Raw genomic sequence first — 17,241 nt, 5'->3', positions numbered from 1 at the left:
GGGGGAGGATTTATTTGAAAATCATGTTCATCTTCTAATTTTATATTTAAGAAACTAATATCTGGTTATACTATCTGAACCAGAGGCGTAGCAATCCGTCTTTCCCTGCTATGTGTTTTCTACCAGCAATGCTTCAGTCATATTAGCATCACCCTCCGGCTCAGAGTCTGACTCTGTAGGATCTGGATGGTTCCGATCTGTGGGGTCTGACACTTTCTTGGTTTAACCACACATACTAGCTCCAAAAGGGCTTTCTTTCTGATGTGATCAAGAGTGCTGATACTAAATGTAGGATATTTGTTAAAAATAAGCCTGTTTGTGTCATATTTACTCAGAACCACTTGGTATGTCCTGCTGCATTATTTTAATGAAAATTACATGAAATCAATTTCGCCTCATCAACACTTGAAAGCGGCAGCAGGTGTAGGAGTGGTGGTTTAGTTTATGGTATAGATATGATATATATTAAAGCTTTATAATCTTTCCATTTTCCATTAATGTATATAAAAGTGATCAATTTAGTCAGATACTTGTTATTCATTTAGCTTTGTCTCTTTCTCACATGATGCTTGTGCGACTGTCCCTCAGGTCCAAAAAGTTTTTTAGCTTCATAGAGAGCTGTTTGGTGAAGAACTACACGCAGCGTCCTCCAACCGACCAGCTGCTGAAGCATCCCTTCATTCGTGACCAGCCCAATGAGAGGCAAGTTAGGATACAGCTCAAAGACCACATCGACCGGACCAAGAAGAAGAGGGGGGAAAAAGGTTAGTACGATGGTTGCCTGGAAAATTACGGATTAACGTTTCATTATTTTTCAGGTTTTGATAAGTATGAAAAAAATTTAAAATATTAAATTTTCTGCATGTTGTGTAATTTCTTTTCATGGTCCCTCCTCTTTCCCCCTTTCTGTATTTTCCCTCCTTCGTTCTCATCTTTCGCTGCGCGTCCTCTCCTCCCTGCCCTTGTTTTCACCCTTTGTCTTTCATACTTTATGGTTTCTGTCTGTCTCCCTTTTTAATGTCCTACTTGTCCTCTTTCTTCCTTTCCTTTGTCCTTTGTGTCACCCTTCTGTGTCCATCACCGTGATCTTCCTTTCTATTTACTTTTATTACTTTGTTGTGCCCTTTTGTCCTTTCTCATTTTCATGTCCTTTTATCATGATTGTTTTTCCCTTTCTTCTGTCCCGCTCCAATTATTTCTTTATTTTCCTTTTTCATTCCTGATACCCCTCCATAAATTTATTTTTTTCTTTCTTTGTTTCTTTGGTTTTCTTTCTTTACTTCGTGTCGTTACCCATTTCCTTCCTAGCCTCCTTCGTAGTTTTTCCTCAGTTCCCTCCTTCCTTCATTGACCATCCTTAGTTCCTTCGTTAATCCCTTTTTCCCTAACTAGTCCTCACCGATTTCCTTCCTTTGTTCCTTCCTTGTCTTTCTTTCTTCCTCTTACTAACTTACCTACTTACTTGATTTTGAAATTAGTTTTTTTTACACCTTTTTTTTCACCAGAAGACAAATCGGACATGTTCATTACTTTGGACAGAAAATGTAGCTCTATGATTTTTGAACCTGTAGGATGATGTATACATTTTATGCATAGATGAAACGGAGTACGAGTACAGCGGCAGTGAAGATGAGGAAGAGGATCCTCCAGAGCAGGAAGGAGAGCCCAGGTATTGTCTAGGACTTACTTGACCTCCTGTTATCATCCACTTCTTACAAAACCCTAACGGTGTCTCTCATTTCATGACGTTCAGCTCGATCGTCAACGTGCCAGGAGAGTCGACTCTGCGCCGCGACTTCATCCGCCTTCAGCAGGAGAACAAGGAGCGTTCAGAGGCGCTCCGTCACCAGCAGCTCCTTCAGGAGCAGCAGCTCCGCGAGCAGGAGGAGTACAAGCGTCAACTGCTGGCTGAAAGACAGAAACGCATCGAACAACAGAAGGAACAGAGGAGGAGGCTGGAAGAGGTTGGAAATTTTAACTTGGATTTTCAAAGGTTGTCAGATTGGTGAAAATCAGGCTGTTTTGTTGCAGACATTAACACTGTGTTTTAATCAACAGCAACAGAGGCGCGAACGGGAGATGAGGAGGCAACAAGAGCGCGAGCAGCGGCGGAGGGAGCAAGAGGAGAAGAGGCGTATGGAGGAGATGGAACGCAGACGCAAAGAGGAGGAGGAACGGCGGCGAGCCGAGGAGGAGAAGAGACGGAATGACCGTGAGCAGGTTTGTTTTTTGGTGGCGCCTTTTTTTGAGGTGATCTATAAAACTGGGGCGTATTATTCTCAATATTCAATTCTTGGTCTTGGATCTGCTGACAGGAGTACATCAGGCGTCAGCTGGAGGAGGAGCAGCGACACCTGGAGAAGCTGCAGGAGCAGCTGCTTCGAGAACAGGCCATGCTGCTGGTCAGTTTCACACACACAAAGCAAGTGAAGCCAACATTACAGAGAGGACTAATATTAAGCGTGACTAGATCAAAATATAGCTGTATCTACGTTCTGGGTTCCTTGGAAGCATTTTAAACTCAAAATTAATATTTTCTCTATTTTTTATGTTTTTAATAATGAATCATTTATTGAATAAAGGCTGAATCAAACAGATGGTTCAATCTTGCGCTCTGCAACAGGAGTTCAAGTGGCGCGAGCTGGAGGAGCAGCGCAAGGCAGAGCGCCTCCACAAGCGGCTGCAGCAGGAGCAGACTTACCTGTTGTCATTGCAGCACCAATCTAAACAGCAGCCTGCCGACGTGTCCCAAACCCCCCTAGACTGTAAAAACCCTCCACAGACCTCCTCGCTGCCCCCTGATGGAGTCCACACCCCTTCCTCAAATGCTGAGGTCCTTAACACTGCTGCCCCTGGAGAGAGCGCTAACTCCCAAGCAGCAGTGCAACATGGGATTGATGAGAGCACTCCCTCTGTTACTGAAACCCTCGCTGACTCTAAAACTCCCAAAGCAAAAAGTACGGAGGCTGACAGGCTCACGGAGCCTGCTACTCATCCCCCCCAGCCTGTCAGAGAGGTGAACTTCCTCCTCGGCTCTATCTGCCCTGCTGCCTGCTCTTTTTAGCTTCCACTTGCTTGCCTTCACACTCTGTGTTGTGATCATAGAGGCATTGCTGACACACAAAAAGAAAAAATGTACCTTGGATGTGGAGGCAGTATGCAACCTTTGAGAGTTGAAAGCAAAGTTTTGCCTCTGATCTTTGTTTGAAAGCGTTCAGTACTTCTTTTAAATGGCTGTCCATGTGTAACCCAAGGGCCGTTTGCATGCGGACGACTGGGGCCCAAACTAACACCCAGAGCACCCGTGCAGTCTGGGCCGTCTGCTGGCAGCCTCTTTCATCTTTAACAGTTGACTTCCTTCTCCTGGTATTTTAGATTTACCGTTTTATCTGTTTGACAACAGTCTGTCCACTTCTTTGCATGTCAAGTTTTTGTTGTTTTTTTTTACCCCAAGAAAAGAGAAACAAGAAGATTGGAACTACTTCTACTGGTGGACATTTTAATTTGGTGTCAACATAAAATTATAGCTGTAGTTCCTTTCTGCTTGTGTTTTTTTTTTTCTGCCATCCATGTTTGTTCATCCAATCTTTGTCTTCTCCTAACCTCTCCCCCCAGGCTGACGAGCGTTTCCGTAAGAACATTCAGGGCTCCCCACAGTCTGCCCCTCCTTCTAAGCAGCCCCCTCTGCCTCCCCGCTCCTCTGAACCTTTCTCCAATGGGGGCCCCGCCTCGGAGGCCTCCGCCATGCACCGCCCCATGGAGCCTCAGGTAACTCCATCCACCTCCCTCTGCCTCTCCCTTTCTTTTCCTCCACTATTTTTCCAACAGAAGTTCATCAAAACCATCAGTAATACCGGTACAGTTGAGGATTTTTGAGAATTTTTTGAAAAGACCCACCCTCTCTGAGCTCTCCTCTGTCCTCTGTTTAAAAGTTGCTGTTTGCATTGCTCATATAAGCTTACTTTCCAAAAGAAGATTTGGAAAGTAACATCCTCCTCTATACCTTTAATTTTAGCCACAGGTTTATTAATGAAAGGTCTCAAGTTTTAAATTAAGTTTAGATGTTTTTTTTCTGCTACCTTGTGTCATATAAACTGTTAAATTTGATTGTTTTAAAGTTAGAATTTCGTTTAAATTAGACTTTCTTTTTAACAGTTGTAATACTGATGATTTACTCAAAAAATTAAAGATGATAAATTAGGAAAATGTTTGGATTTTGTCTGTAGTTTGTTGTAAATTACATGAAATTCATGAAAATTAAATGGATTATTATATTTGATTATGACGAAAATGTGAAACATTTTCAGGGGTGTGATTATTTCCCCCCTTTTCTTGGTGTTTAAAGTTTAACTTCAGGACTGGATTGAGATTAATAACTAATTATCAACAGCTAAAATGCCTTAACTAATAACGGAGGATGCTGTAGATTAAACTCTTAGGAATTATTTGCAACTTTTGTTGCTTTTGTTATGAAACAGCCTGGTAAAGCTGGGCTATCGTTATTGATATAACCTAATTTAATTTAACCACTTGCACAAACTTAACCTTGTAGTTTTTGCTCTGAGGTTGAGCAAAACGCATCGTTTCGTGTTCTCTGTTTGCATGTGTATCTATCAAAGCACATGTATGTACAAAACCTCACACATCTTCCCTCGTGTCTCACTGTTTTGTCTGCCTGTTTCGTCCTCCTCCCCCTCCTTCCCTTCCCTCCCTCCCAAAAAGGTCCAGTGGTCCCACCTGGCTGCTCTAAAGAGCAGCAACAATGCAGCCCCCTCTCCTCCTCCTCCGCCTGTGGTCTCTCGCTCCCAGTCCTTCAGCGAGTCTGGTGGTGTGAACTCTAGCTTTGCACAACTTCACCTGCGGTCCCAGGACCCCCACCATCATCATCACCCATTGCCTGCACGCCCCGACCCCCAACCTCCCCTCCACCACCCTCAGGCTCAGACCAGGCTTGAACGCCAGACCAGCAGTGAGGAGGTCCCTCCTAAGGTAAGGAGCTGGCCAGGGCTGCTGTGATGCCACTCCCACCGTCCCCACTGTCAGCCACCTCCTATCACATTATTCTCCTCACCCTCTCCGTCTGCCTCTGTTAATTTCATCAAATTTTAGTCACAGTAGTGACGCATAAAGTGAAATTAAATAAAATCTTTTACATAGTTTTTTTTATATATATATATATATATATTTTTTTTTTTCATTTTCACAGATCAGTTTTATTTTTTGGTGCAAATTTAATGTTTTATGAAAATGCGTTTCCTTTTGGTTTGTTCGTTTTCTTTTAAAGACTTCCTTTTTTGGATTATCATTTCTTTTCAGACAGAAATTTCCTGAATAAATACAAAAAATGAAGTTTCTCCCCCCTGCTGTAAATCAGTTCATCTTTACTAGCCACACCCAGGCCTGATTACCACCAGGTTTGTGGTATAAAAAAAAGAAAAAAACTTCAAAGAGAATCCGTCTGACAAGGTTACTAAAGAAGCAACATGGGGCCCTGTGTGGAGAACTCTTTAGAGCAGAGGAGATGCAAAGTCTGGAACCATCTCTAAGGATTTTGGACTCCAATTAACCACAGTAATATCTATTGTCAACAGTTAAAAAAACATGGAACTGTGGAGAAACTTCTAGTAGCAAAACTTCTCTAAGATAGCATCAAAACTACACCACGAGGTGACAACATTACCAAGACAGTAATGGCCTCTTTCCCACTGAAATCAGCGGGTTTTTCAAACACAGGTCGACGGGCTGAAAATTAGCACTTGACTCCTTTCCCACTGGCAAAAAAAAACAAAACAATTGGTTTTTACCCTATGCTGGCAAGCTGTGTGGCCTCTATGCCCCAATTTTTTAGTGTCTGGTGACACTATCACGCTGGGTTAGCGTTGATGATGTCACCAATAAGACAGAAATTAGGACAGTAAGCAATGGAGAGCAATATGGAAGGGAGCCAGCGCGCAGTACATGAGCTTTATTGTTTCTATCCAATTCCCTCTCACCAGAGCTGCGCCATGGCTAAATCAGATGGTACTGGCGCAGTGTGTTGACGTCCGTACATTGCCCCTTAGTGGTATCATGTACATTAGCATGTCAACCAGGCAACAGGCGCTCCAAAGCTCAAACATAAACACCTGTATATGTCCATATGTCCAATAGACTTCTGGGGGAAATATTGTATGAATGTTTTTTTTTTCATATCTGGCATAAAACTAACGGAATACAAGGGAAGCAATATCATAAAACAAGGTGGTAGTATAAAAGGCTCATTATGGTTGACGCACGAGCATTTGCACGAACGTTTGCCATGGAAATGGAGTCATCCGTCACAGCATCTGCAGCATTCATACTCGGCTTTCCCCCTATCCTGGCCGGCTCCAGGTTGTTTTCAACACAAGCTGTAAGCTGACACCATTAATTTGTTGATAGTGGTGATATTTATGATTTAAATAACGGGATGTCTCTAGATTTTTACATTTGCGCCAGCAGGAGCTGCTGCTCCCTCGCCATTGTTTTCTGTGCAGATCTATCCGTGTTGTTGCAAATCTTCCTAGGTGCTCCGTGTGGAAAGTCTGTCCACTTGGAGTCCTGAGTGGCGTGGAACACCGAAATGGGGTAATTTGGTTGCGCGGAAGCATCAAACATAAATGAAGCTTAATCGGTAGTGGGCAATGCGGATCCTAATCGCATCAGGAAGGCTGACCCCTGGCTACGACAGAGGTTAAAGGGTTTTGGTAGGTCTATTCAAAGTCCAGCAACATTAGATCAAGATCACATGACTTCCATAAACCCTCCACTATTGGTCTGTTTGTTACACAAAGTAATCATTTAAAAATGGTGGACCGAAATTCCTTCCAAGTGATATAAAACTTGTTAGCATTTATTGCAAATGCTCAGTCCCAGTTGTTTATGGAATAGTTACCTTTTTTAAATCTGGACAGCTCGCTTTGTATGTTTTTTGTTCTGTTTTTGTTTTTTGTTTTTTTTTTCTTTCAGCAAAAAAGGAAAACTAAAATAATTCGGGGGCAAAAAACAAATTGAATTTGGTAACAATTTTTTTTTTTTACAATCCTGAGGACCTTTGGTTGTCTCCAACAGGTACCAGTGAGGACTACATCCAGGTCTCCTGTGCTGTCACGCCGAGAGTCACCTCTACCATCACAGCCCAACAACCAGAGGAGTGCAGGCAGGTCTGTAACCCATCACTTTTAAATTACGCATTCATGAGTATATTTTTACAACAATTTTTACAATAATTAATAAAAATACCATGAAGGGGTCAAATAAATAAAATCTTAAAGAAGTCTATTGAGTCTATTGATGTGCTGCTGTTATTTATATCACATTCAGTTCAAATTCATTTATTTTAAAAGCTTTTTTTTCTCTTATTTGGGGTTTTAACCTGAGAAAAATCTAAAAACAATAACCAATTGGCATTGAATGTGTGAATATGTAGTGTGATTTTCTGTTGCATGCCAGTGTGATCAACTCATAAGTGGCATAAATTTGGGAGGAGATTTTTTTAATTTGATGGTCCATGGATTTGTCTCAGTAGTGTGGAGCAGCGCCCCCTGTGGGACAGAGTGGAGAAACTGCAGTCTAGGCCAGGCAGTGGCAGCTCCTCTGGATCTAATGCCAGCTCCCAGGCCAGTCCAGGCGACCGCTTCAGGCCACGTTGTGAGTCACCTGGTACTGTACACATTTCACATCCTTTACTTAGTTTAACGTTTCACTTTATCAGGAAAATATTCTGTCTTTTTTTATTTATTAATGGAAAAGATAACTAAAATCCCCTATTCATGTTGTTTCCCCTTACTAATACTGTGTATGTTTCCACAAAGCTTCCTCTAAATCGGAAGGATCGCCTCTCCAGCGTCCAGAAAACATCCTAAAAAAAACAGATGAGAAGAACTCCTCCAGACCCACAAGACCCGCTGTAAGTCCCCTGCTGCTGGAGAAAAAAATTAAAAAACCATGGCCCAATATCCTGATTTCCTTACTTATTCTACTATATTGAAGAAAAAAACTAATAACAGATCAGATATTTTTTGAAAAGGATATGTAAAGAAAAAAATGTGAGAGTTGCTACAGGTTTTAAGGTTTATTAAAAGCTTTTATCATTTAGATAAGAACATAAAACTTAAAAATATAGTAGATGTTTATTGACATTATTACCTGTTCAGTCCTCTAAAAATACCAAATAAATGTAAAGGTGGTGTTTCTTGCAAATATTTAAAAAACGTTTGAATCCATTAGGTTACAATTTCATTATCTTACTAAAAAAAATTCAAATTTAATTTGAGTTTATTTAAGATATATTGATTAGTCTGGTTTCATGTGGTTTATTCATTTATAGGTTTTGGGTGTTTAGAATTTTGTGACAAATATAATGCTGCAAACGATTTTATATAGTCCTAGTTTTAGACTTACTTTCTGACAGAAACCTTAAATGAACTCTTATAGATCTCTTTTAAACCATTTTTCAGTTTTTATTGTGTCTTCAGTACAGGTTTAGGTCTGAAAGTGACATTTTTTACCCCTTGTGATGAAAAAAGGTTGAAATGTTTAAACTGAATCTAGATTTAAAGGCAGCCATCTTTGCCCCACACATGTAAGCTAGCATCAGCTTCATGTTGTTTTAGTGTAACCACATTTGGGTGCAAAAAGCATTTAATCCCATCGTGAAATATTGTTTTCAAACCTATGAATTGTAACCCTAAACCTCCTGGGACCTCAATATTTTTGCAACATGACTGTAATGATATTCAACTTGTTTATTTTAGTGCGTAATTCTCCAGAAGTTTATCAAAACAAAAATTTTAAACGTAGTGTTGAGTTCTGAAAAGGAAGCGGTGTAGAAACCTGATTGCAGATGTGATGGAGCACATTTTTTCTCTCGCCCTGCTCTGTTTTCTGCCACTCTTAATTTTCCCACCAAGGGTGACACGGTAAGACTCTGTCAAACGTTTGCATTCTCACATCCTTTTCATGCTTGGGGTTCCTATGCATCTAGGAGAGGTCAGGATTGAATAGGTGTTAAAAATGGATTTAAGTTTGTATTTCCAGACTTTATTTCCAGAACCATTTCTTTAAATGTTGTCCCCCCTTCTTTCCTTCCTCATGTCCTTGTGTCCATCTTTGGGTTTTTTTCTTCCTTTCCCCCCCCCTCATTCATTTCTTTCCTTCCTTTTTTACCTCTTTGTTGCTTTTCCTAAAGTCATTCTTACCTCCTTGTGTCCTGCTTCCTTGTCCTTATTTCTTAAATCTTTTCTTCCTTCTCTCCTCCTCATCGTTTGCTTCTTTTTCTCCTTCCCTTTTTACATTTTCCTATCCTCATTGTCATTTTTACCTTTCTCCCTTCTTAAGGTATCTACCTCCTTTGTTTCTTTCATTTTTATGTCCTTACCTTGTGATTTTCTTGTTTTATTTTTCCTTGCCTTTGTCCCTTGTCCTGCATCAATCTTTCCTTGCTTGTTTTTTTTTCTTCTTTTTTCCCTTCCTTCCTGTGTCCTGGCTTCCTTCCATTGTGTTTTCCTGATTTTCTCCACTTTTGAAATGACCTAGTATTTAAAAACTAAAACTCATGAACATTTGAGTCTGGAGAAGTTAATTGTTTTTCAATGAGCAATGTGTAGGAACCCTGTGTGATGGAGCCTTCACATCATGACTCTGCATCGAATGAATAAATGCGCTGACTCTGCAGCGTCTTTTCTCATCCTTGCCACTTCTGTTCATTCCTCTCCATCAACAAAAGACACGGGTTAACTCTGACATGGTTTCCTGAGCCTGGATTTGAATGCAACCTCATTTGAATGCAAACGGTCTCTCTGCTTGTCGGAGTGGCTCCTAATCTCACCTGGCTTTGTTGTCGGATCAGACTGCAGCCTATTTGTTTTGTCAAGCATGTCGGGGGGATTGTCCCCTCCTCCCTTTTCCTGTTTGTCACTGACCTTATAAACCAGCATCTTTAGGTAGAAACTAAAAAGACATTTGTTAATCTGATTTTAATGCTTCAAAGAATATTCCACATAATGCCTCCTGCAGCTAAGATTAGGTGGAATGAAACATGTTGTTAAGCTGACATTTTTAATGAGCCCAAGGCTGAGTTTCTCTAAACGACCTGTTTGAGCCTAGAAATGGGATACATTGACCTGATTACATCACTGCAAACTTATGTAAAGCAAGGAGAGATTGCTTCAAGGCTCTGCTGAGTTTCATTACTTTATGAAGGTTGGGTATAAACATTTAGGTTCAGGGTTGCATCAGATGTGTTCAGATTAGAGTCCATGGATGAAAGAACTGACTGGAATCTGTCCCTGTAGGACCTGGCGGCTCTGGCCAAAGAGCTGCGTGCAGTAGATGACGTGCGGCCTCCTCACAAGGTGACGGACTACTCCTCGTCGAGCGACGATTCCGGCACCACTGATGACGAAGATGAGGAGGAGGTGGACCAGGAGGCAGGAGATGAGTCTACCTCAGGGGCTGAGGACTCCAGAGCAGGGTAATTCAACTGCCTCACCAACATAAAATGTTTCAACACTGCATCCAACGCTGTGTGGAGTAAAGTCGTTTACTATATTTAGTTTGGCTAAATGTTGTCCTTCCTTCATACCTTCATTCCTTTTTTTTCCATTCATTACCTTCTTTTAATCTCTTTCTTCTTTCCCTCCTGATGCTTTTCCTGTTTGCATTTGTCATTCCCCCTTTGTAGCTTCTGTTCTTTAATTTTTCCTTGTTTTTACTTAATTCTTTCTTGTGCCCCACATTCCCTCCTCTTTTTTTTCTTTGATTCTCCTTCCTTCCTTCCTTCCTTAGAGGCTCTTATTTTTATTTTTTTGATGAAAAGCAAAAATATAATAAAAATTCAATTAAAAATACTTTATTTATTCCAATTCGGTCTAAGGAGGAAGGAAAAAAAATCACATTTCACGATGTATCCTTAGCATGTCTAAGAAACCTCCGCATGTGTGGGGAAGTGGTGTCTGAGGCCTTGCTGCCATCAAAGGCTCTGCCTCTTCCTTACTACTTTCTTTCCTTCCTGGTTCTATATTTAAAAAAATACTATCAGTCTCAAATTTAAAGTAAACTTGACTATCTCACATTTAAAATGAACATGAATGAGTGAGAACAACACAGTTTGTTCCAGGGAAAGTCTGTAAGTTTTTTCCATGTTTGCCCCCAAAATCAGCTGCATCTTTAAGGAAAATAAAAGCATCTTCTGAATCCTGCAGGAGGCTGAGTAATGGAGAGACAGATTCTGCTAAGACCATGCTGGTGGAGGACCTGGAGAGCGAACAAGCCACCACACCTTCCAAAGATGGCACCCTGGTCATCCGACAGGTAGAAACCTTTTTGACTGAAGCAAAAAAAAAAAGATTTTCTTTTCCATGTCCTGGATCCAGGCCTAGTGTCTTTTATCCACATATTGTCCTCCTGTCTTGTTTTGCTGCATGCTCATTGTCCCATGTGCTGTGATATTTCACCTTCACAGATCAGAGCATTTACAGCCACTGGCGCTGCTCTTCAACGAGAAATGAATTGATTATGCAATGATTTGCAAAAGTAATCACACCCCTTGAGCTCTTTTTTTACATTCAGTCACACTAGACCCAGAAACAACAACATATTGAACCGCACTCCATTGTAAATGGAGGGCATCTGGGAAATAAAATTTTCTAGTTTTGCCAGAGATTCTTAGTTTTAAACCTTGTTTTTTGTAGGTTGCTTTAACACAATATGTTTGGTAACAAATCTATTATAAAGCTGCTCTTGAAAATTGTCCCAACCACCAAGCTGCGCTCTTTTAAGCACAAGTCCCCTGGGTGCAGTAGATCCATGCAAAACAAATCAATTTAATCCAGTTTTGACATAGTGTCTCATCAAACCATATTAAGATTTGTTGCTGCTGCGTGACGATGTGAAGAAGCTCAGGGGGCATGAACACTTCTGCGAGGCGCTGTGTTGTATCCGGATGAAACACGCAGCCAGTCTCCCTCTTCACCTCCTTGCTTGAGCCCAAATGTGCCTGTTTCTTGCTTCCAGAGCACAGCTGACATAAAGCGGTTGGTCAGTCTCTCATCTTCCTCCTCTTCCTCGCCTGGCCCTGGCCCAGGGCACGGCCTCCCAGAGAAAAACGGCTTTCCCGGCCACATTCACCACCTACCAGACCTTATCCAGCAGAGCCATCACTCCCCTTCCTCTTCTACAACCATCCTTTCCTCCATCTCCATGTCTCCCTCCTCCTCCTCTTCCTCCTTTCAGTCATCTTCTAGCCAGGCCAGTCCTGGAATGTGTCCACAAATTCCCTTGGATGAGCTCACTGCCATAGAGGTATGTTGCCCTCACACCAAAGAGGCAAACGATCAAGGAACGGCCGGTTCAGAAATATACAGGCTTAGATGTGCAGAGATCATTTTCCCATCTAATCCTATGTATCCTGACTGTACCGTCCTTGCTTGTTGGAGCCTCCCTTCACCCTTTCCTGCCCCTCTGCATCCTTCTGGTTTCACCACTGCTGCTGTCTGACTCCGCTCACACCCTGTTTCAAACCCTGAGCTCCAGCATCTTTCCATTTTCCTGCTCTGCAATGCGCCCATTAAACTGCCTCTAACATCGGTGCCTCCTGCTGGTAAAATGGCATCACAACATGGAGGAGACTCCTCTGAAGAGAGATTTTGGGTTAGATTGACTTGCATCGCTGCTGATGATTAAATCTTTTTTTTCCCTCTAACAAATCACAGCTTGTGTCTGGATAGACTATTGTTTCTTCTCGTTTTTTACACTGTTGTTTCCATTTGATGCTTTTTTTCTCTCTCCAGTCTCTAATAAATTAACATTCTGCATGAAATCCATTGGTTTTAACATGTTTAGTGCTCGGTTTGTTTTCAGCTTAAATTAGCAGTTGGGGGGAAAGCTTTTATTATATAGAGAGCTACAGTCAAAACCAGATATTTATAGATTCTGTAAAAAAAAAAAAAAGATCCACAACATTCTTTTTTCTTTTTCTTTGCCTTTAACTTTTAATATTTTTTTTTTTTGTTTGATAAAACAAAAAAGGAATAAATACATTTGCTAAATGCCAAAATAATGTTAGAATCTAGCTACGTTCATCTGTAATTATTTTAAGTATAAAAGATCCATCTATCCTAATCTGAGTGTTTAGTGTAAAATTTGTAGATTAAACCCTAGAAAAAAAGAAAAACATCTGAGGTTGATGGTTGAAGCTGGTGGGAGTCATTATCGATGGTGAAACTGACTTTTATTTCAGCACAAAGTCCTGAAATGCCGCTCTGCAAGGAAGACTTCAAAACATAAAAGACAGGATTAAACCTCTCTATCATGCTTTCTTTTAAGCGTTTCAAATTCAACTTTAGGCAAATATATGATGAAACGGTGCCTTTAGCAGTAGAGAGTATTTATTTGTTATGAAAATTAGCCATTTTCTTCCAACCTAGAAGAAAAAGACCGGCTTCCATACAGCGAAGCCTCTTCTTTCAGTCTGTGTGCAAAACTTTTCATGTCCTCCCAATATCGTAGCCTGATGTAGTCCTACTCAATTCTAGTCAGAATATGAGTCTGATACTGCTCCATAGAGCTGTGATTATGGGGCGTGTTTCGAATGAACCAGGAAAAAAAATGCCTCTGCACTCAATTGGATAGACCTACAACCAATAAGAGCAAAGGAGTGTGTGACGTATGTTAAGCGATGCATAGTTGTTGTCACCCAAGCGCACTTTGGTCACGTGATTGATTACGTTGCTGTTTATCATCTGTCCATCATCGTATAAAGCCCGCCCTGACAATTTGATTGGATCGCCAGAGGATGGGCGATCATACTCGCGCTACTATGGAGCAGAGCCAGACCAAACTTCCCGACCTCAAACCTTGTGGGCGGGACTAAGTTCGGAATGGCACCCAGGCTACCAATATCATGCCATGTAGATTGCTTTACAAAGTCTGATGTCAATGACTGATGGCATGACTTGGACCAAGGTTATTGTTGACTAAAATTAAGGAAATATAGAAAAAAATGATTTTCAAAAAAATGTGTTTAGTGAAATAAAAAAATATATATATATAGATGTTGCAAAAAGACAAACAAAAACAAACTGAAACTCTAAGAGTTTACAAAACTAAACTAGCTGAATGTAGTTTTTATTAGCCTTCATCATAATGCATTAATAAGTAATTTTTTAGCTTTTCCCCCCGCTTTATCAGATTACTCCAGCAGATAGCAGGAACAGCAGTCGGGTCATTTGTATTGCTAAACCAGTCGTGTCAATCGAGTACTTTATTTATATTTCTTTATTTTCTTTTTTTTTTGTTTTTTAGTCTTACCCCTGGTATGCAAGTCCTATTACATAAAATATTAGAACTAAACTGACACTAATAAAAACTGAACTGAAACTAAGCATTTCGAACATTAAAAGCTAAACAAGCTCACAAATGGTAGCAGCAAAATTAAACAGAATATAAAATAAAAGTCAAAACTAAATAAAAAAAAGAACAACAATGCCAAACGATTTAAACTTCGACTTGGGACAAAAGCTAATCAGGAACAGTTGCTGTGCAGATTGCTGCTAAAAGAGTAACTTTGTTTTAATTTTAGGCCGGCAGCATCACGCTTTTCCTACCATCCCCCCTATGATCCTAGAAACAGGCATTTGTCTGGAGTGTAGGTTTAGCACAGTTAATGGATGTGTTATCGCTTTGTTGCTAGGCTATGGACTGCTGCTTAGACAGCACAACTAATGATGATTAATTAAGTAAATTATCACTTTGTGGCTGATTTTGATGAAGGAATAGAGTTAAAACTTGGTTAAAAGCTCAACAGAGTTTTGGGTTGTTGTTTTTTTTTTTTACCTAAATTAATGTATATTCATAATGGCTATAATGTTGTCTGGCGGTAAAAGGAAGAATCTTACAACTTAACGTTGATGAATGAGTGCCCAGCATCATGTGCCGAGGATGCTTTTACTGCAGGAGACTTCATGAGTAAAGATCTTCATGTGGAAACACTGAAGCAAAATAACATGCTGCTGTCTGGAGGGTAACGCTTGGGGACAAATGGAAAATGACTCAAAGCAAACGAAGGAATCTGGAAACTGACTCGGTTCCACCTGTTCTGTCAGGAGGTGTGGGCCACAGATGTTACAGTGTTAGTTTTTAAAGACGATACCTAATCTTAATAAAATGTATTTAAAAATCCTTAATTAATACAAAATTTTATATGATTAAATCCTTCTTTATTATGGCATTTGGCAGATAGTATTGATTAAAGTAGATGTATCACTTTAAAAACTGAAAATGTCTGGTTCCGGCTGTATGTCTCATCAGCTCAACAGTTTTGATCTTTTTAAAAATCATGCTTGCTTATGTCAAATATCTTCCAGTCCCAGTCAGAGAACAATTCAATGTCCAAACACAAGTCCTCTTCGTCATTCACACCCTTCATTGACCCCCGTCTTCTTCAGATATCTCCATCCAGTGGCAGCTCCCTGAACAACATGGGTAAGGATGATTTACTAAAAGATTGTCTAATAGTGAGTCAACTAATGGGTGATGCATATTTTAAAAAAATCAAACAACCAAACTGCTGCTGTCCTAAACCTCCAGCTGGATTTGGGCAAGAAGGACGCCTCCCAGACCCGCTGAGAGCCGACCCGTCCCGTAAAGGATCTGTGGTCAACGTCAACCCGGTCAACACACGCCCACCCAGTGACACTCCAGAGATCCGCAAATACAAGAAGAGGTTCAACTCTGAGATCCTGTGTGCAGCACTGTGGGGTAGGTGTCTTCTTACAGCTGGACCCGGGTGAGTTTGACCCAAACAGGCTGGTTGATTTACTTTCTGCTTCTGTTTCAGGAGTGAATCTGCTGGTGGGGACGGAGAGCGGGCTGATGTTACTGGACAGGAGCGGCCAGGGGAAAGTTTACCCCCTCATCAACCGGCGCCGTATCCAGCAGATGGACGTCCTGGAGGGACTCAATGTTCTGGTCACCATATCAGGTGTTCACCACTAAAGTTTTTCGCCGTACAGAAGAACCTTTAATCCATGCTTTTAGTTTAACCGCTGTGCTCTGGGTTCCGCAGGTAAAAAGAACAAGCTGCGGGTGTATTACTTGTCGTGGCTCAGGAATAAGATTTTGCACAACGATCCTGAGGTGGAGAAGAAGCAGGGCTGGGTGAACGTGGGCGACCTTGAGGGCTGCGTCCACTACAAAGTCGGTACGTTCTGTCGTGTCTGCGATCTTGGAGATCAGCTACGCTCAAAATTTTTATATTAGACGACTGGATGAAACTTCTCTTTGTCTCTTTGTTGCAGTGAAGTATGAGAGGATAAAATTTTTAGTACTGGCTTTGAAGAACTCTGTGGAGGTCTACGCCTGGGCACCCAAACCCTACCATAAATTTATGGCTTTTAAAGTGAGGAGCATTAGAGATTCACCTTCTTAAGTTACAGCGCCTTCTAAAAGTGTTTTCAGCCTCTAACTTAAAACTTCTGATTGGGTTTAGTCTTTTGGCGACCTGGTGCACAAGCCTCTGCTGGTTGACTTGACTGTGGAGGAAGGTCAGAGGTTAAAGGTCATCTATGGCTCCTGCTCAGGCTTCCACGCCGTCGATGTGGATTCCGGCGCCGTCTACGACATCTATCTGCCCACACATGTATGTATTTAGGTTAATAATGTTGGGTTTTCATGCTCTTCACCATCTAATCGCTCTTTTTTTTGTTTTTTATTTTTCTCCCTTCTCTCTCTTCAGATCCAGACCAACATTCAGTGCCACGCCATCATCATCCTCCCCAACACAGACGGCATAGAGCTGCTGGTGTGCTACGAGGATGAGGGAGTCTATGTGAACACCTATGGCCGTATAACCAAGGATGTGGTGCTACAGTGGGGAGAAATGCCAACATCAGTGGGTAAGCTGGCTGTTTTGATCAGAAACCGCCACCATGATTCATGCAGCGATTGTAACGAACTCCGTGTTCTGCTGCAGCCTACATTAGGTCAAACCAGATAATGGGCTGGGGTGAGAAGGCCATCGAGATCCGCTCAGTGGAAACTGGACACCTGGACGGCGTCTTTATGCACAAAAGAGCTCAGAGACTTAAATTCCTTTGTGAGAGGAATGACAAGGTCAGAATAAAATGTTTGTTTCACTTAAAATGTTTTTATTTAACAGGTTTTTCAATAAAAATTTAAACCTTGCCAACTCTAGAGAGGAGACCTGTACAATAAAAATTAACA

General features: G+C 41.2%; 1 protein-coding gene across 1 annotated transcript in view; it reads left to right on the top strand.

The window, feature by feature from the left end:
• Window positions 1–588: 588 nt before the first annotated feature.
• LOC107080841 (mitogen-activated protein kinase kinase kinase kinase 4-like) overlaps window positions 589–17,241 on the top strand; it is a gene marked incomplete at its 5' end in the record, with an annotated part of 20,450 nt that continues 3,797 nt past the window's right edge. Inside the window, 21 exons of the mRNA XM_015369045.1 lie at window positions 589–764; window positions 1,597–1,669; window positions 1,754–1,964; window positions 2,059–2,220; window positions 2,316–2,402; window positions 3,616–3,768; window positions 4,723–4,989; window positions 7,090–7,181; window positions 7,544–7,680; window positions 7,833–7,927; window positions 10,314–10,492; window positions 11,223–11,331; window positions 12,034–12,321; window positions 15,384–15,501; window positions 15,607–15,777; window positions 15,857–16,000; window positions 16,085–16,219; window positions 16,317–16,417; window positions 16,508–16,657; window positions 16,754–16,913; window positions 16,991–17,130. Coding sequence (XP_015224531.1) covers window positions 589–764; window positions 1,597–1,669; window positions 1,754–1,964; window positions 2,059–2,220; window positions 2,316–2,402; window positions 3,616–3,768; window positions 4,723–4,989; window positions 7,090–7,181; window positions 7,544–7,680; window positions 7,833–7,927; window positions 10,314–10,492; window positions 11,223–11,331; window positions 12,034–12,321; window positions 15,384–15,501; window positions 15,607–15,777; window positions 15,857–16,000; window positions 16,085–16,219; window positions 16,317–16,417; window positions 16,508–16,657; window positions 16,754–16,913; window positions 16,991–17,130 — 3,148 coding nt within the window. The remainder of the gene's footprint in view (window positions 765–1,596; window positions 1,670–1,753; window positions 1,965–2,058; window positions 2,221–2,315; window positions 2,403–3,615; window positions 3,769–4,722; window positions 4,990–7,089; window positions 7,182–7,543; window positions 7,681–7,832; window positions 7,928–10,313; window positions 10,493–11,222; window positions 11,332–12,033; window positions 12,322–15,383; window positions 15,502–15,606; window positions 15,778–15,856; window positions 16,001–16,084; window positions 16,220–16,316; window positions 16,418–16,507; window positions 16,658–16,753; window positions 16,914–16,990; window positions 17,131–17,241) is intronic.

This window comes from Cyprinodon variegatus, unplaced genomic scaffold (assembly GCF_000732505.1).
Source record: "Cyprinodon variegatus isolate N-32 unplaced genomic scaffold, C_variegatus-1.0 Scaffold2400, whole genome shotgun sequence".
Taxonomy (NCBI): domain Eukaryota; kingdom Metazoa; phylum Chordata; class Actinopteri; order Cyprinodontiformes; family Cyprinodontidae; genus Cyprinodon; species Cyprinodon variegatus.
This window is presented reverse-complemented; position numbering and strand designations above follow the sequence as displayed.